At 34.7% G+C, this 19766-nt stretch overlaps 1 protein-coding gene across 1 annotated transcript; it reads right to left on the bottom strand.

Annotated features, from left to right (window-relative positions):
• Positions 1-4537: 4537 nt before the first annotated feature.
• On the bottom strand, positions 4538-19219 carry LOC129000223 (uncharacterized). The gene is made up of 3 exons (XM_054427181.1): positions 19145-19219; positions 7236-7429; positions 4538-4765 (listed from the first exon to the last, which is right to left on the bottom strand). Exons 1-3 carry the CDS (start codon positions 19217-19219, stop codon positions 4600-4602), a joined length of 435 nt encoding a protein of 144 aa, XP_054283156.1. The 3' UTR covers positions 4538-4599.
• Between the last annotated feature and the right edge of the window lie 547 nt (positions 19220-19766).

Here is a 19766-nt window from a genome sequence, read left to right as displayed (position 1 = left end):
GGAAGATCTCGAAGTGGTTGCAAACGATCTGGATCTGGTCTTATTGATTTATGACTGATTACATAACGTAATAGATGGATCATGGTTGTAGAAAACTTGCATTTATGTTTGTTCAAAGTAAGATTATATTTGGAAACAGCTTTCATAAAATTGCTCAATTTCCTGTCATGTTCAGCCTGATCATTACCACACATTGTTATATCATCAAGATAGACTTAAACACCTTCAAGTTTTTCAAAAGTGATTATGTTGGTTAAAGTACGTTGAAAAGCAGGGGCACCATTACAAACTCCAAAAGGCTCTCGTGTGAATTGGTACAAATTCCCGCAAGCTTCAAATGCCGTGTAAGGTTTGTCATTTTCTGTTATTGGGATTTGGTGAAAGGCACTCTTAAGATCAATAGAACTATAAACCTTGTATGCGAAGCCACTTTTTTTACTATATCATCAATCCTAGGGAGTGGAAATGCGTCAAGTTCTGTAAAACGATTAATTGTGTGTGAATAATCCACAACCATTCTCCGTTTGTGGGTATCTGATGAAACAACAAGGACTTGTGCTCTCCATGGAGACCTGCTTTCTTCAATAAATACCCTCTTTTAACAGTAGGCCTAATTGAATTTCAATTTCAATAAACTGAGTGCCTTCGAGATTTTGTTGCAATAGGCTTACAATCTGGAGATAGATTACCAAATAGTTCTACTGGCTCAACATTAGCTAAAGCCACACTACATATGTTGAGAGAAGACTCTTTTCCTCCAAATTTTACTTGTAAACTTGAGTGTCTTTTTTAGAATGTCATGCCCTATAATAATGTCAGAACATAAGTTTGTAAGTACGCTGAAGACCACATTCTTGTAAATATGATCTTGCAATTTATGATTGATTTTGCAGTACACTTTTATTGAAGAACGCAGAGTTGTGGAAGCCATTGATACCTCTCCCCCATTACATGGAATGACAGGGATGTTGAATCTGTTGAGCTTTGATTGATAAAACTACCAGTATCTATAAGAGCGTATGCATCGACTCCATTTAATTGTACTGAGACTACACAGCTTTACTCAAACACGATGGTACTGAGGCAATACAATTTGACTGATGAACTGATGCCTTTACTTTAGAAGTTGGTGTTTTGGATTTTCTACATACCTTTTGGTAATGACCTTTAATGGCGCATCCTCTGCATATAGCTTCTTTAGCTGGACAAGCAGCTCTGTTGTGTTTCTTAAAGCCGCAGAAGTAACATGTCTGATTGAGTGAACACACTATATTTTCTTGAGATAGATACGATTCTGGCTCGGCAGCAGAAGGTCTTGGATCAGGACTGGACAAGTATGGATTCTTTTCACTGATAGGTTTTGAGGCTGCAACGTTGATTGTTGGTAAGCACTTGTCTAAGTTCTACTGTTCGGAGTGATATTTAGCAAGTTTGAGTGATCTGGCTTGAGAAACTGCTTCATCCAAAGTCAAAGTAGAGCTTTCCAACCACCATTGACGAATATGAGGCACTAACAAGCCATCAATGAATGTGTCTCTGATGTATTCATCACTACTTGATACAGCATTGACAGCTTTAAAGTTATAATCTTTGGAAAGGCGCTTCAAAGATTCTACGTAAGTATTAATGCTCTCACCAGACTCGGTAATTATATCGACCTCCGGACCTCACGCGAAATTAAAAATTTTTTTTCCAAAATGTTCGAAATTTCACGCTGATTTCAAAAATGATTGTAGTTCTTTTCGGAAACGTCCCGTTTTCCCGGAAAATGGGAAAAACGGGAAAAATATTTTTTTCCTCAAAACCCATGTTGTGGGTACTCAAATTGTGCGGAATTTCCTCCTGAACAAGAATATGTAAATTTTATTACGATCGGACCACTATTAAGTAAAATATCACCGAAAAACGGGAAAACGGGGAAATTTTTCTTTGCTCGAAACCCATGTTGAAGGTACTCAAATTGTGCGGAATTTCATCCGAAACAAGAATATGTAGTTTTTATAACGATCGCTTTTAAGTAAAACATCACCGGACAGGTTACCCAACCTAACATAACCTAACTTAGGTTTAGATTAGGTTTGGTTAGGATAGGTTAGTTTAGGTTAGGTTAGGTTAAGTTAGGTTAGGTTAGGTTAAGTTTGGTTAGGTTAGGTTAAGTTAGGTTAGGTTAGGTTAGTTTACTTACAATACTCATGTTATTGATAAACTAACCTAACCTAACTTAGGAACTTAGGTTAGGTTAGGATAGGTTAGTTTAGGTTAAGTTTGGTTAGGTTAGGTTAGTTTAGGTTAGTTTACTTACAATACTCATGTTATTGATAAACTTACCTAACCTAACCTAAGTTCCTAAGTTAGGTTAGGTTAAGTTAGGTTACACTAAACTAACCTAACCTAACCAAACTTAACCTAACCTAACCTAACTTAACCTAACCTAACCAAACTTAACCTAACCTAACGAAACTCAACCTAACCTAAACCAACCTAACCTAAGTTAACCTAACCTAAACTAACCTTTCCTAACCTAATCTAACCTAATCTAAACAGGATTAGATTCGAAGGTTAACAAAACTCAACCTAACTTAAACTAACCTAACCTATCTTAACCTAACCTAACCAAACTTAACCTAACCTAACTAAACTCAACCTAACCTAAACCAACCTAACCTAACCAAACTTAACCTAACCTAACCTAACGAAACTCAACCTAATTTAAACCAACCTAACCTAACCAAACTTAACCTAAACTAACCTATCCTAACCTAACCTAAGTTCCTAAGTTAGGTTAGGTTAGTTTATCAATAACATGAGTATTGTAAGTAAACTAACCTAAACTAACCTAACCTAACCAAACTAACCTAACCAAACTTAACCTTACCTAACCTAACGAAACTCAACCTAACCTAAACCAACCTAACCTAACTTAACTTAACCTAACCTAACCTAACCTAAACTAACCTAACCTAACCTAACCTAACTTAACCTAACTTAACCTAACCTAACCAAACTTAACCTAACCTAACTAAACTCAACCTAACCTAAACCAACCTAGCCTAACCAAACTTAACCTAACCTAACGAAACTCAACCTAATTTAAACCAACCTAACCTAACCAAACTTAACCTAAACTAACCTATCCTAACCTAACCTAAGTTCCTAAGTTAGGTTAGGTTAGTTTATCAATAACATGAGTATTGTAAGTAAACTAACCTAAACTAACCTAACCTAACCAAACTAACCTAACCAAACTTAACCTTACCTAACCTAACGAAACTCAACCTAACCTAAACCAACCTAACCTAACTTAACTTAACCTAACCTAACCTAACCTAAACTAACCTAACCTAACCTAACCTAACTTAACCTAACCTAACCAAACTTAACCTAACCTAACCTAACAAAACTCAACCTAACCTAAACCAACCTAACCTAACCTAACTTAACCTAACCTAACCTAAACTAACCTATCCTAACCTAACCTAATCTAAACCTAAGTTAGGTTATGTTAGGTTGGGTAACCTGTCCGGTGATGTTTTACTTAAAAGCGATCGTTATAAAAACTACATATTCTTGTTCAGGAGGAAATTCCGCACAATTTGAGTACCCACAACATGGGTTTTGAGGAAAAAAATATTTTTCCCGTTTTTCCCATTTTCCGGGAAAACGGGACGTTTCCGAAAAAAACTACAATCATTTTTGAAATCAGCGTGAAATTTCGAACATTTTGGAAAAAAAAAATTTTTAATTTCGCTTGAGGTCCGGAGGTCGATATAATTACCCAGACTCTTGTCTTCTGATTCTTAGTTTATGACGTGCGTAAATTTCATTGACAGGTTTCAAGTACAACTTTTTAAACACATCAATTGCTTGTTTGTATGTTTCACAGTCATTTACATATTCATAAACGGATGGTGAAATGAAATTGGTTAATACTTTAAGCCTCAATTCTTCACTGATTTCACTAGCTTCGATGAAGTTTTCAAAAGTATGATACCAATGATCCCAATCTTGACTTGCATTGACTTCATTATGATTGACATTAAATCTTTCAGGTCTAAGAATTTGTTCCATGAAAAAAGATAGATGTATATTTTAATAAAATATTCTATGTTCAATAAATTGTTGTAAATTGAATGAATAAACTAAATTACCTTTAGTTTGGCTTCATTGAACATAGAATCTAGCAGAACTAACAATATGAAACAAAACTAACATCATAGTAAACAAAAACAACTTCTAAACATTTGAACAGATGTTACAATATACAGATAGAAAGGAATTATGTGACAACCCCTTTCCCTTTTCCCCTCCCTACACTGCTGTGGTCAAAACCTTTTTAGTTATATATATATAAGGGGGCGGCGCTGCTTTTGGGTTTACCCAGGGCGCCACTGACCCTTAACACGGACCTGTAGGTCATGAGCTACAAATCAAGAACTAAAGCAATCATCAGGGTAACATTGCCCTAGTTTTCCTTTGGCCGTGTTACCCTAGTTAAAACAATTTTTAAAAGTACAGTCAGGATAAATTATACAGTCTGTTAATCAAACAGAAGTCTATTAACCCTTAGCTACAAAAATGAACACAGTTAATTAATTAGCCTTAATCCTCGGCTGCTAGACTCAGCTGATGGGTTTGTTTCTTTGCCATCTCATCACAAAATCGCTTCTCCACTACATCAAGCCAAGCAAGGAATGCTTGTTGTGACTCTTGCACCCGGTTACTGTGTCTCCTAGCTCGCATCTTCTGAGCCTCTAAATGAGCTTGCCTAAAACAAATCACCCATAGTCATTAAAAACATGAATAGTTGATATAGGATTTTTGCTGGAACATGTGCCTTGAAGTTGCTTTGATGTAAACAGACTGATAAGTGTGCCTCACTGCAAAAACAGCTTTGTGATTCCTCCCAGACATGTCTCTGAACATGTGACAGCAGCATTGAGATATATGGAAATGATACCTAAATCCTAAAAACTAAAAAAGAATGACATTTGAATCTGGTTAGTTTACACTCAAGTTAGTTTGTGTGTGGTTTGTTTGTGTTTAATTTGTTGATGTAGTATAGGAACTAAGATATTAAAAATTGAATGAACCAAATTATTTACATCTTTTTTTGAAAGTAGGAGCTGAAAGATTTTAAATTTGAGATAGGTACAGTAGAGTCCCGCAAACTTGGCACTCGATAACCCGGCAGTCTGGATAACTCGGCCATCACCTGGTTCAGAAAATTAGTAATATTTTGAGTCCAAGTTAAACATGGACTCAAGCCAGCTCAAGTAAAATCATTCACAACTCGTACCAAGGATTTTTTGTACTATATATGATGACTTAATACTGACTTGTAATATAAAAATACCCCCGCCGCAGCAAACCTGCCGAGTAAGCGAATTTCCATTTGTTTGAATTGATTTTCAGTTAAATATATTTTAATAACATTAGGTTTAACGAGTACCTAGGTTTGCTGCTACAAGGAAACTAATAAAGTGTGTTTTTGAGTAAAATATTGATAGCTTAGTACAAAATAAATAAATTTGCCAAGTTTGATCAAAATATATCCATAAACAAGCAAACTACAACATTTGACAATATTCTCCATAAGAATAACATGGGAATTTTAAATTTAAAATTTTTTTAATTTTCTCCATTACTAATAATCGAACAAAAATACTTTTATATACTAAATTATTTGTTTTTTTAAGCTCTTTAAAAAGGTCTAAAGAGAAATCGGGAAATTTTGTGTTTTGAGGGTCAAAAGGGAGAAAAACCAATTTTTACCCCATAAAACCCCCCGTAAAGCCCCGTTCCCATGGTCCGATCGTGCTGGTTCGCGATCTCATTCAAGTTTATCCCGCTTTACACCTTTAAACCAAATTTCATCAAAATCGGACAAAAATTACTCAAGTTATCGCGTTCACGGACGTATATATATATATATAAGTCTATATATATATACATATATAAAAATTTTAACGAATGGTGTTTTTGGCCTCTGGGGACATCAAAATGAAAAAGTAAATCGGTCCCGGGTCTAGGTCTTACCGTGCCACCTACGGTAATAGCTACTTCCCTATAGGGAAATTCGCTAAAAAGGAAGGTTAAAACGCTTAAAAATTTTAATGTCCTTATTTTTAACTCTAGTTCCCGATAACCTGGCATTTCACAAACTCGGCACCCTTCCAGTCCACATTACGCAAAAGGTTTGCGGGACTCTACTGTACTCTCACGAAAATTAAAATATTCTGATCAAATTGCTGATAGGTTATATTGAAATGCAAAGATATTTTAAAAAGGATATAAGCTATGATCTCATCTGAGACTAAACGTTGGGTTTCAGGATAGGTGTTAGTAATCTTGATCAGAAATTGAGCTCCAGTTGCAATGTATAAAGCTAGTTAAAATCTAACATCAGCACTGTTTTTTTCTTCTTTTTACCTTTCCCAATGTTTTTTAGCCAGTCCTTATCATAAGGCCATAAGGGGGTGTTATTTTTAGAATCCATAAAAATAATTTTTATTGACTATTGTGTTACCAAGACCACAAGAGTTTACCGTTGCCCTTGGTAATTTTAGGGACGCCTCTTATAAGTTAGGTGATCTCTCCTTCAGTCAAACTGCATTCCACATGCAAAATTGTCTGCTCCATACGAAACTGATAAACAATTTCAGCTTGGATAAAAGGTGGGAAACATTGTGCAAGTGGTTATGACCTCTCCCAACTCCCTTACCCCTTACGCACATTTTCTGTCCTAAAACCTCTAAAGGTCTTCATGCTAATAAGACCATTCATGCTAAATGGTCTCAACGGCTAATGGATTTCAATAGGATTTAACCTCCAAATCACAAAACGCAACACAATTGGATGAAACATGAATTTCCCCTTCCTTACACCATTATTGTCCATTAAAACCAAATTGTAAGGACCAGCATTTAGAGTATTAGTGGCAGAAGTAAAAACACAGATTTGTGTCAGATTTGAACTAGGTTGATTGATTGTAGCCAAAAGCCTGGTGCAGACCTTAACTTAGCAACAATTCTCGTTAATGTCGATGCTTTGTATCGTTTCACTGTTTTTGAGCTAAAACCATTTGTTATGGGAGGAGGGAATGAGAGAATTGGCTGAGAGAAGAGAAGTTATAACTCTCTGAGTTCCATACCTTGAATTTTACAAACCAAGCACTGCTACTAACTACAAGAGTGATGTCAGATCTAATATTCCATTCTTAAAAAAAATATTTTTACCTAGCATCTTTCAGCCTCTTCTTCAATTCTTTTTCCTTTGACTCTAGCCATCCCTTATAAGCTATTTCGGCACATTTCTTTTTTTCTATCATTTGTCTTTCTTCCTCCTTTTCAAGATCCTTGACTTTATTTTCAATCCTTTTCGTTCTAGCAAACCATTCTTTATCTGCTTTCTTTTTCCATTCCAGGTATGCCTAAGAAAATTTAGCAATTTTGTTACCCAGAAGTACTAAAAACAATTTTTTTTAATTATCAAATTTTCAATAAATTTCCTTAGCTCTTATGAAAAGTTATTTATTTTTTAAGGGTCGAAACATTTTTAATACTTCAAATACACTTTCAGTTTCGGATAAAGGTTTTTAAATGTATGCTGTAGTTCACCTGTGTGATTAAAAAATTTAATCAATACCACAGAAAACGTACTACTATAACCCAGAATGCCAACCGCATGGTAAAAAGCATTAAGTGTATGGCAACGCTGGTGGCGCTGCCTACGGATTGACAGGCAAAGCTCTCTCAAACCGCTTAATGCTTTTTACCATGCGGTTGGCATTCTGGGTTATAGTAGTACGTTTTCTGTGTCAATACATACGATTAATAATGTAAAATTAAATCATCAATCTTTTGTTGGGGGAAAAATGTAGCTATTCTGATTACCGTATTCAATTTGTTATTCATCTTTCTTAATAAAAAATATAAACTATCAGATTTTATTTGTAATTTATTATTGATTATCTATTTTTATAACAATTCTACGTGATTCCATTTTTGTATCAATAAAATTACTAGGATACAACTAGATATAACTAGAGTGTAACTAGATAAGTATTATATGCACATTTATAACCAATTAGTTTATCAATTAGTCTTTTGAAAAATACTTCTTATATCTTGCTTTACAATAATTTTACTGCTTTACAATTGAAACCAACCCCAAAAAACTTTGATGGGGACTTATTTGATATAATTTAAATTACAGTAAAACCCCACAAATCTGTCACCTATGGGATGAACAGAACATGGCCAGAACAGTGGAAAGGTCGGATCATCTGAGGAGCATATTAAATTACCATAATTATTGCTTAATGATATTTTATTGATTACATCCGAGCGTGGAAGACTATGATAATGTTACGTGGCCGCAGGAGACTTAAATATTTTGCCACTATCGCCGCGGAAGACAAGGATGATTTTACTTTACCACAGGATATATTCAAAAGTTTTACCTGATTACCTCCTCCTATGCTTGAGACCAGTTTGTACTGATATAATAAGCTGTGTTATTATAATAAACGTATGTACAAAACATCCAAGATGGAATTAGGTTATTTGTGTCCTACAGATGGCATGGACCAGGGGTCTCCAACCTATGGCCCGCAGCCACATCCAGCCCGCGACAACAGATTTCATCCAGGCTTACTGGGAAATAATTATTTAATTGGTATAAATCGATGATCGTCAAAGTTGCTGCAACAACCCCAGGGCCGCCCCGAGGGCGGGGCGAGCGGTGCGCCGCGGGCGGCTTTGGAAAGTAAAATATTTAACAACGTTATTGGCAAACCGCAAACGAATATTTCATGGGAAACTCGTAAACATGTAGCCAATGACAATGACTATTCTAAAAAAGGGCAATCTATAACTTTCGTTTCATTCATAAAATAACTACAGTTATTTAATATACAACTCGTACTGTTACTACTTTTACGTCTGGCATGTGACATGTTGGCAATACTGCAAGTCCGAGACACACACACACTGCGTATTCGCCCCTACACTTGCTTTTTTCTAACCTCAAAGCTCAAACTCTTACGTCAACTCATAGTCGTTTTGTGATGTCCGTTGTGAATCGTAAATTCAATGTTTTTAGTAATTTAGTTCAGTGTAGTTGTTAGGTTTATAAAAAATACTTGCAAAATATGTTTAATATTGATATATCTTCCAAGCTAAGTGAACCGTTGAATTGAAAACAATCTTAAGTATCAGGGCAAGAAACTTTTACCCTAAATTTAGCTGACCTTAAAGTGGCAAATACAAAATTTTTCCTAAAATTGCTGTTGATTTTAGCTTCACACTCATTGTAAACTCCTTGTCAATTATTCTTATCGTCATTATAATTAAATGTTTAATTAAGTAAACTTACTAGTACCTAGTTGTGTCATCCTGTTTTTCATCAGTCCTCTTCAAAACTTCCATTACAGAACAAGTACTAATATCATGGTAAATATAGGTAACTTACTGTAAAATTAATTTATATTCACTTTCTAGTGAAATTAAATGATCATAAGCCATTTATGTTATGATAAAGTATAAATATGACAAACACAGTTTATATACCCATAAATAATTATGTGAGATAGGTCAATTATTTTGTTTGGTCACAGTATTATTTGTACAAAAATGTACAACATTTAGTTAGTCAACATATAACAACAAAAAATCAGCAAGAAATGTTCAAACTTCATCGCTGAGCTCTTAATTACAAAAATACCGCTTTGTGGGTTATTTGGAGTTGTGGGTTCCTATCTACAAAACTAAACTAAACTGAAAATTGCCAATATAATAGAAGAAATTACAGTGCAGACAACCAAGCCAGTTCCATCTCCACAACAAACACTCAACAGTAAAATCAAAATTTTCAATACTGATATGAATAATGTTATAGATCAGTTCAGAACTGACGAATCAGTTGGTTTCGCTCACTCCATCAGAAGACAGACATATGTCGGCGGGAGTGGCAGTTGTTTTCCGTAAACAGTTTAGACAACCCCTACTTGCTGATCACATTTCAAAACATCTAGCTTGTCAGAGTATTACAGGTGGATCAAAAATTTATAGTTTTGAATAACAAAAGCAGCATATTTTGACAAGCCGACTCCAGAGGACTATAGCATAGCTTTCAAGAAACTCCAGGATCACTTCAAAGCCCAGGGATTAAAGACCTTATTCTGTTCAGCAATTGGATGTGTAAGAGATCTTGTTCACCCACATAGATCTTGTTTGCAAGACACATAGTGAAATTCCAGAAATCCGCAGGAGCTGATGTGAACATTGTTTCTTATGAACAGAAAACAGCTAAAAGACCCCTATGGAGAGGATTAACACATTAAGATTTCATCTTACGTTTAAAATCTAAAATTGAATCAGAGTATGATGCAGAGTGTCCAATCATAACTCACTTTATTGTATCCACTTCATCTTCAAAAACAACCATGTATTTTGAAGTGTTTACAAAAACTTAAAGATTGGTGAAAACCAGAGTTTGCTATCTCTTCTCTATCCAAAATGGTAGCCAATATTACCATTACAAACCAATTTTACCATTGATTTTCCACAACATTTGACGGGATACCATTTTGGACAGAGAAGAGATAGCGATTTATAATTTCACCATTCTGTAAGTCTTTGTAAACACTTCAAAATGAGGTGTCACTTGAAGGGGGTTTACATTTAAAATATTTGAGTTGCCCCCCAAATCTCTCCTTTTGGGGGGACACTCAAAAATTTCAATCTTCTGCTAAGATTGCACGACTACCAAAAGCATATCTCTGTATATTTACTTGGAAAAATATTAGAGGGGGGGGGGTCTTGACTTTTTATTCAACCTGTATATAATTATATATTATGCTTTAATACTTTATTCTGAAATGGCGACCATATGTACGGTATATAACATATAATAATGTACGGTATATCAATTATTTCCTTTAAAATTAATTTTTTAAATTTTATTTGGTAATAAGGATCAAATTAACATATTAATGTATGCATAAAAAACAAATAAAAACATTGGGGTCAATTTTATATGAACTCTTTCTGTTGAAGTTTTTTTTTAATTACCCTATAGCATATTATATTTTCTTAAAGCTCTTGATTTCCTCTTTAAAATGATGTATGGATTGTGGTGTTTTTAATGAAACTATAAAGTTAAAAATGTTTTAATTATAAAAAAATGCCCAGAATATATGCATATAAGCCCTGTTAGGGCCTTTAGTGCTCAATGTGTTAAGATTTAAAAAAAACCCCAATGTATGGTATAAAATGTTACAATGCTCTTCCAACAAAATTAAAGGACTACCTATACAAAAAACTACCAAATTTAAAAATAATCTAAAAATGTAGTTTTTAACTAAATCCCTGTACTCAAAGAATGAATATTTCCTTCTACATAATAATATATTAGAATAAGAAAATTTTCAATAGTCATTATATCTTGTACTTTTTTAGGATTAAGCATTATGATTTTGATCTACTGTAATGACACCATTCGTGCACATGTTTGCAAATTATGAATAAAGTTGATATCATTTCATTTAATTTCATTGCACTGAAATGTTAACGGTCCGGCCTTTCCTCCAAAAATTGTCAATGTGGCCCTTGAGTAAAAAAGGTTGGGGACCCCTAGCGTGGACAATGGTCTTGGGACACCGAAATCATCGTAAAAAAATTCACTAAGCTTGTAGTAGGGCTTTCCTTTCATGAGGCTCTTTAGGTTTAAAGCAAACTTATTTCCATCGAGAAGTTTGATCCTATCAGGCAGCTTATTACATTAGGCTTCAGAGCCATCATTGGGAAGACGTCCTTAGTCTTACTAATCCTGCAGAAAGGAATGTTAATCTTTGTTTTGCATCTAGTATTGTGGATATGCACTTCCTTGTATTCCTTGTATTCAATTTCTGCAGGTTGTCATGGACTTAGTTTACAGATCTCAGAGACAACGATTACGTTTCCGTAATTACTGGAAACAATGATGATATCTCTGTGAGTTCGAGAGATGTTTAGTATTTTGCTGTGTTTTCTGACGACGATGATGATGTCTACAACCGCGGGATGTTCAGAATTTTACGGGGATTGCTGAACACAATGATGATTTTTTCCATGATTGAGACATTTGTCTAGGATTTTTCAACGACTGCAGAGAATGACGATACATTTTTCCTTGATCGCATGGGATAAACAAGATTTCTGCCTCTATTGCAGGAGAAGGTGATGATCTCCACACGGCCATGTCAAATAGCCACAATACAGCAATAACATGGTCACCGATAGGGGATGCACAGGTTGATGGTTGATTAAGCGAGGAGTCGGACTAGCCAAGGTGGGATCAGCGGGATTCTACTGTAGTTGGAACAAGAGTGTGCACTCCACTCTCTCACGAATTAATTAATAGATGAATAATACATGAATGATATATGAATAATATATGAGTGATACATGAATGATACATGGAATACACAAATTAGTTGGAAAAAGAGACAGTGCAGTCCCATGTAGCACAGATGGTTGGGCCAACGTTGGCCAACTGTGGGACAGTTGGTCGATGGTTGGTTGGAGCTTCCACAACCAACCAACCGTTGTCCAACTGTGTATATCCCGTAGTTGGGCCAACCAATATTTACAACTGTGGACCAACATTGGTTCATTGTTAATGAAATACATTAATATGCATTTCTGGGTATCATACATCAAGCCAACCGTTGTCCAACCGTTTTTCACTCCGCTGGACCAACAAAAGATACTTTTGTTGGACCAACAATGGTCCATAGTTGAGTTTACACGACTTTCATTCTCTGGGTCTAGCTTTCACAACATAATTATAATAAAATATCTGGTTTTACAATACCTTTATCAGTTCCAAAAGTTTCCAAAAGTTTTTGGAACTGATAAAGGTATTGTAAAACCAGATATTTTATATATTACAGTTCCGGCGCTACAACAATGAATTTTAATAATTTTAATAATGCAAATATTTTTTAAATTAATATTCTTTAACTTATTTGCAACAATTTAAGGGGAAAGAGTAATTAATCATATAACAGGCAATTATAATAGCATTAACAATCTAACGGTAATTAATTAATCATTCAAATACCAGTATCCTCTCTAACTCCAAAAAAAAAAAAAAAAAACTACTTATGATGCCTTAACAGATTAACAGAATCATATTATACTGTGTAGTATCAAAAATGTTTGAAGTATTGCGACCATTGCAACTGTCGGCTACTCTTTCACCACTTGAAAACTCTCTATATCAGCAATCACAGATAGCTCAGTGGTAAAGTAAGAGGCTCATAAGTCGAAGGACCCGGGTTCGAGACCCGTCTGGGCCAAAAAAATTTTGTTCTAGTTTTTTTTCAAAATTTGTTTTTATGAACTATTTAATCAATTTACTCAACTAATAATTATGCTTTTTGTACTAAATCTTTATTATTTTGTGTGAAATAAAACGGTTGGACAATGGTTGGCTGGAAAACAGTTTAAAGAGGTGACATTTCTACCGTTGGCCAACTGTGTGGCTCCACAATTTACCAACGTTGGCCCAACCATCTGTGCTACATGGGGTTATACATGTACAAACTGGACATACAAACTTTCAGTATTTTCACATACTATCGTGCCCAAATTAGCATCTCACATTGTCAAAAACATTTTTTAACATTCCTTTAAAGGAATTTTGATTCATCGAGTCAAATAAAATAATAACCTCAAGCAATGGAATATTTCTATTTCTAGGTATGCCCAGAGGAGTCATAGAGTGGCACACTTTTGCCACTACAATTTCAATTGGAAGTTTTGTTTATATTGCCACTGATGATCTATAAAGTTTGTTGTAAGTAGCCATAACAAGTTTTATTTCTTAATTCATACGTTCAACATCATGTTTCCGCATCTGTGGGGGGAATGTTGAGACATAATTACCACAATCTACTGTGACGAATATGATGTCTCCGTGGGGGGAATGATGAGATGTTGATGTCTTCACAACCGAAGAGGGAAACCGAGGGGATGATGATGTTTTTGCTACAAGGGAATGTGAGATATATGCACTTATGCAGGTCCTGCATGGACTATAAAGAATTGTTTTTGCATTCCAAACATTGTTTTAAAACCTTTAATTTTTTTGATAAAGTTGATAAAAATTTACGGACTAGCTAAATTGTATACCTACATAGCACAAATAAATATTATAACAGAAACGGTATGGGTCATACACATAAAAAATTATGTCACTGGCCCAAAGGTAAACACGTTTTTATTAATATTTAAGTGGAACTGTTAGAAAACACCCAAACCAGTTGTTATGGCTATTATATTGACATTCGGGCTAGTGACGTAATTTGTTTGTGTTTATTAATCAATACCGTTTCTATTCAATATTCGTGCTACAATTTCAATATTAAAATATGGTATGCAAAAAGCCCAAAAGCATAAAATTTGCATCTTGCTTGTCACATCTCACTAAAAATAACAAATAACGTAAACAAAAAGCTCTCTGCCTGCTAGACTCGGTTTGGCTCTGGTAGTGAACACGGATACCTTCGGACTTCGGACTGGCCGGCAGATGCAAAGGACTGGGAGCATGAAACAGACAATAAAATAAGGAGTTACTAGCCAAAGTGAAACTAAGGAATAAATTAAAAACTTTAATAGAGAATTGCGTTTTCAGTCATTGCATGACATTGCGAACACAAAAATTTAATAATGGTTTAATTTACCTCTGTCAATATGGTCCTTGCGTAGTTTGTCACTACTGCAGTTTTGTGCTCGTGGAGCACATCTTCAGGTGAAGGTCACAAAAAGTTAAAACATTATCCTCACGTGAAGGTCGTCAATTTAACACACCGAAAAAACACATAGCACACGAACGGTACGAAGTAAGTATTTAAAAAAATTTAATTTATTCCAAAGTGCTATTATACAATGTATTTTAATAGAGAGTAAAAAAGAGGAGATTTCTCACTTTTTGCAGAAATCCCCCGGAGCTAAATTTTGAACGTCAAAATCCGGTAATATCCAGGGAAATTTGGGGATATGGCTACCCTAGGCGTAGATATATTTCCACAGTCACAGGAGACAATGACGATGTCTTAGCAATCATGGGAGTGGAAGATACTCTCTATTCCCCCTTTAATCAAGGGCTCTTAATCAAAATTTTGCATTGACAGTAAGTTGTATTTATAGAAAATTTCCCTAAGTTATAGGGAAGTAGCTATTACCATTGGTGGCATGGTAAGATCTAGGCCCAGGGCCGATTTACTTTTTTCATTATGATGTCCCCAGAGGCCAAAAAGACTATTGGTTCAATTTGTCATAGATAAAATAAGTCAGTAAACGTGATAACTTGAGTAATTTTTGTCAGATTTTTGATTAAATTTGGCTTGAAGGTGTAGGGTGGGATAATCTTGAATGAGTTTGCGAACCGGCATGATCGGACCATGGAACGGGGTTTTATTTGGGGGGGGGGGGTCTTATAGGGTAAACATTTTCCCATTTTCAACCTTCAAAACATAAATTTTTTAATATATTTTTAAAACAATTTCGTGAAGAGCTTCAAAAAAATGAAACTAAATGTTTATTCGTCCCACAGAATGTACATAATTGTGATCCATGTGAACATATGAAAAGTCAGTTTTTTTTACAACTAAATACATTTTATTTTATTGTAATTAGTAATAAAATTTAAAAAAATAAGAAGTTTAAAAATAAATAAAAGAGTGACACTGTTATTAATAGTCAAAGCTGTTAGTTACAAAAACAATTCTTCGACTGAATAAGGAGAAAGTAGTTCCAAATGTTCTCTGAGTAGTTTTTTTTAAATATCCATCTTTTCTGTCAACTTTATTTGGTTAGGGAGGTGATTAGTTATTATCAAATTTGATCAAAAATTATGAAAAAGTCGGCTTTAATATGAATAATGAATAAGATCGCGCCACTCATCCTACACTCATCTCCATTCACACTTGGCTTAAAATACCTACTTTGTATGGTCGCCATTTCATTGAAAAGTATTTAAGTATTATTAAATGTTGAATAGTTTCCTACCCATATTATACAAATGAGCTTTCACATAAATAACAGTTCTATGGATAGGGGACTGCTATGATCAGGGAGATGCCCTAAGGAATAATGTCTTAGCAAGCCCTGGACATAAAATAGAATTGGTAAACTGTTAAAGCAGCTAAATGCTTTGTTAAATACAAAGCTTTAGCTAACAATTTAGTTACCTGAATTTTAAGTTCTGTCCATTATGTTCATTTATATACAAACCCAGAAATTTAGTGTTTTCTGAAGCATTGATTTGTTCCCCAGGATATAAAATGGTTTAGTATATTGAAGTGTTATTGTACGGTTATTGGTTACAGAGAAAATTAAAAAGCTGTAAACTTTAAATTCCCATGTTATTCATATTGAGAGTAAGTAAACTGTTGTAGCTTGCTTGTTTATGCATATATTTTGATAAAACTGGGAAGATGTCTCTATTTATACTAAGCTACTAATATTTTACAAAAAAAAAAACTTCATTACCCTCCATGTAGCAGCAAACGTACGTACTCATTAAACATATAATTTATAATGTTAGAGGTAAGTCACCTCTGTGTATTTCTATTTTATTTATTTAATTTAATACATATTAAGATCTTACGAGCATTTGGCCCGTCCTGCGTAAGGGAATCGAGCAGTCCATTAAAACTGTATATAGTTGTTATATCAATATGTCTATTCCTAATTCAAGCTTAGTTTAAGCAGTTCAAAGTTTATTGTAAAGAAAAAGCTACCAAGATTAATTAAAACTTGTGGTCGTTGTTACTTTCCCAACCTGTCCTCAAAAATTCGGGTAGTAAAACAATTGTCATAAGCTTTCTTTTGAAGTCACGTGAGCTCCGATTCATATAAAGCAATGGTTATAGAATCTTACTTAATTTCTATAATCAATGACAAAATCACAGAGTAGATAACTAACCTCATAGTTCTTAAGAATATTTTTATATTCAACTGCTGTTAGTTATAACAAATTACATTGCACTGAAACAAACTAAAGATTTTATAGACTGTTGAAAAAATAAATTAGAACATCTATTATTTTAATTTTACTATGTATATTTAAAATTATCTCTCATCCTCTTACCGAATAAATAAACGTATCAATTATTAAAGCATTACACATAGTATGTTCTTTTTATTTGTATCAAAGTCAACCCTAAGTATGTAATTTCATTTACATCCCAATTCTGAATTTGTGTCGAAAACGCTGAATGTTTACAGCTGTTACGTTAAGCAAATTGTATTATAAAAAAAAAAAGCTCGAGTAGAATGTTAGCGTCGGCTGCTAGACTTTTTAAAATTTAAAACTTAATTCAAAAAAAAAAACTGAAACCCTAAACTAAAATTATGGCTTCGATATTCCCTAGTTCCCAAAATTATCTTTCTTTCAGCGCAAAAATGATGAAAATCCGTCAAGTGGTTGATTCAGAATCGTGAAATAAAAAAACCCTGTTACGTTTTAATGTATAAGATTATCTTTTGAAGGTTTGATGTGACCAGGGGTGCCCAGAGGGGGGGTACTGTGGCGCGTTTGCGCCACAGGAATTTTTGGGGGGGGGCTTTTTTAAGGGATTTTGGGGGGGATATTTATTTTTTGCTAGCTGTCATAATGGCTATATAATTTTGTACAAGCAGTCCGAAAAAGTGTTTCTCACTAAAAGTAGCTCACTATCAACACCAACAACATTTTGCCGTTCGTAATTAAGATTGCTTCTAAGAATGGTAAAGCACCTTGTCAGACAATCCTTAACATGCCAGTGTCGAATTTTACATGCTACATATGTTTTGTTGGTTCTTTAACTCCACCATAGTCAGGATTTACAAAAGATCCCCTTCTGGAGGTGTCGTCAGAATACGTTACAAACATTTAACATAAAACACGAAACGATTACAGAGGCCTATCAATTCACGCGTGTACATTGTCGTCGGCAGGACTGGAAGTAAACTGAATCGGGTTCAGGTTATGGCGGACCGACGTGGTCTCTGGATTGTCGTCTGCGTTTTCAACAGCTGATATTGGACTATTGTAGTGACTGAGAAGAGTATTGAAAATATAATGGGTTTCATAATTAATTGAGTGTTTTCACTCAAAAATGTTGTGCTGTCCTCAATTTTATGTATTCATATATTTCAAACTCCTCAAAGTATTTAATAAATTTCCTTTCGTGCAGTACTGTAAAATTTCGAGACCATCATTTATATCCAGCATATAAATTGGTTATTATTGTCAATAGTTTTGAATGGAACACTCAATTGTGAATCCCATTATATTTTCAACATACTTTCCTCCGTCACTACAATAATTAGTCCAATATCAGCTTTTGATAACGCAGATGACAATCCAGAGACCACGTCTTTCCATCATAACCTGATTCAGTTTACTTCCAGTCCTGCCCGCGGCATTATACACGCGTGAATTGATAGGCCTATCTGTTATCGTTTCGCGTTTTGTGTACAAACGGATTGTCTGACAAGATGCGTTTCTACCAATAATAGTCATAAAAGGCAATCCTGGGGCTATAAAAATGAATTATAAGATTACTTCGTCACAAAAACCTTTTGTTCTGGTGGCATGGTATTTTGGTGTCGTGCTGTTTCAGCGCGTGCTCGTACAGCGCAGTGCTCGTACAGCGCAGTTATCTTGGTGTCCCTAATTCCAGGAAGGACCAACCATTCACCCGTCTAATTTCCAAGAAAGACCACTGACCCTTCCAAATGCAACCCCTAGATCATGTCTTAATTACAATTATTAATTATTAATCATAATTAATTACAATTATGTCTTAACAATTAAGTTACAAAGATCACGGGAGTTAATATGACATGTTATATCCGGTCACTCATTCTCTCTCACTCTATATTATATATGTACTGTACATACATGGTGGAAAAAGTCTTTGGCCAGTTAAATATTTTAAAAGTAATAAAGACATAGCTTCAATTTATTGACTCTCACAAGCGGCCTTGAACATAAAGTTCAAATCTGGATCCTCAAACTACGATTTTGGTGGCGGTTGTTTTAATCAGGACTTATACGGCCATTCACAAATTAGAAAAAGCCCAAAGCTCGTGCTAGTTCCTTGAAATACAGAGCAGGTAGACAGACAGATAGACAGACGGGCGTTCCAAGTAGACTGCGCTGTACGAGCACGATATTCCGCCATTTTTTGGTGCGCTGTACGAGCACGCGCTGAACGAGCACGTAATCGGTATTTTGCCCGGCGATTTTTGTAGAAGGTGCCTGGAAGTGGCGAGCAACAAGTCTGGCTTATTTCGTGACTCTGCCTATAATTTTGAAACAATTAAGATACTTTTTGCCAAAGTATTATTAATACACTTAAAGCTGTTTGAATTATTAAGCCCTCTAAACATTAACGCCACTTAAAATATTTTACAGTTACAGTACTGTGTTGGCTTGGAGTAGTAATTCACCTAGTATACTGTTGAACGTGAACGTGTTGAAGACGTTGTCTATAGCAATACTGAGCACATGTTGGCTGACAATACAAATTCGGAATTTTGTAAATTGAAAAACTTTTAATTCAACCATTAGTTAGATATGTATTGTTAAATGACGTTTCCTATTAAACATTTAATTTTGATTCTCAATCAGCAAGTTTGTTTTTTGTACCTCTTACTAAAATACTTTAAATACTCGTTTTATGAGGTAAAGGGAAAATTGTCTGATAAATTGGTGGGGGGAGGGTAGGT

This window comes from Macrosteles quadrilineatus, unplaced genomic scaffold (assembly GCF_028750875.1).
Source record: "Macrosteles quadrilineatus isolate MER2022 unplaced genomic scaffold, UCM_ALF_1.0 Scaffold_1__1_contigs__length_201487025, whole genome shotgun sequence".
In the NCBI taxonomy this organism is placed as follows: Eukaryota; Metazoa; Arthropoda; class Insecta; order Hemiptera; family Cicadellidae; genus Macrosteles; species Macrosteles quadrilineatus.
This window is presented reverse-complemented; position numbering and strand designations above follow the sequence as displayed.

Excerpts from the sequence above, each read along its gene's own strand:
- LOC129000223 (XM_054427181.1), bottom strand. The coding sequence starts at position 19,219 with ATGGCGGAATATCGTGCTCGTACAGCGCAGTCTACTTGGAACGCCCGT. Across the intron at positions 7,430-19,144 it reads TCTGTCTGTCTACCTGCTCT|GCATACCTGGAATGGAAAAA; the intron begins GTATTTCAAGGA and ends AAATTTTCTTAG. Across the intron at positions 4,766-7,235 it reads AAGAGGCTGAAAGATGCTAG|GCAAGCTCATTTAGAGGCTC; the intron begins GTAAAAATATTT and ends GATTTGTTTTAG.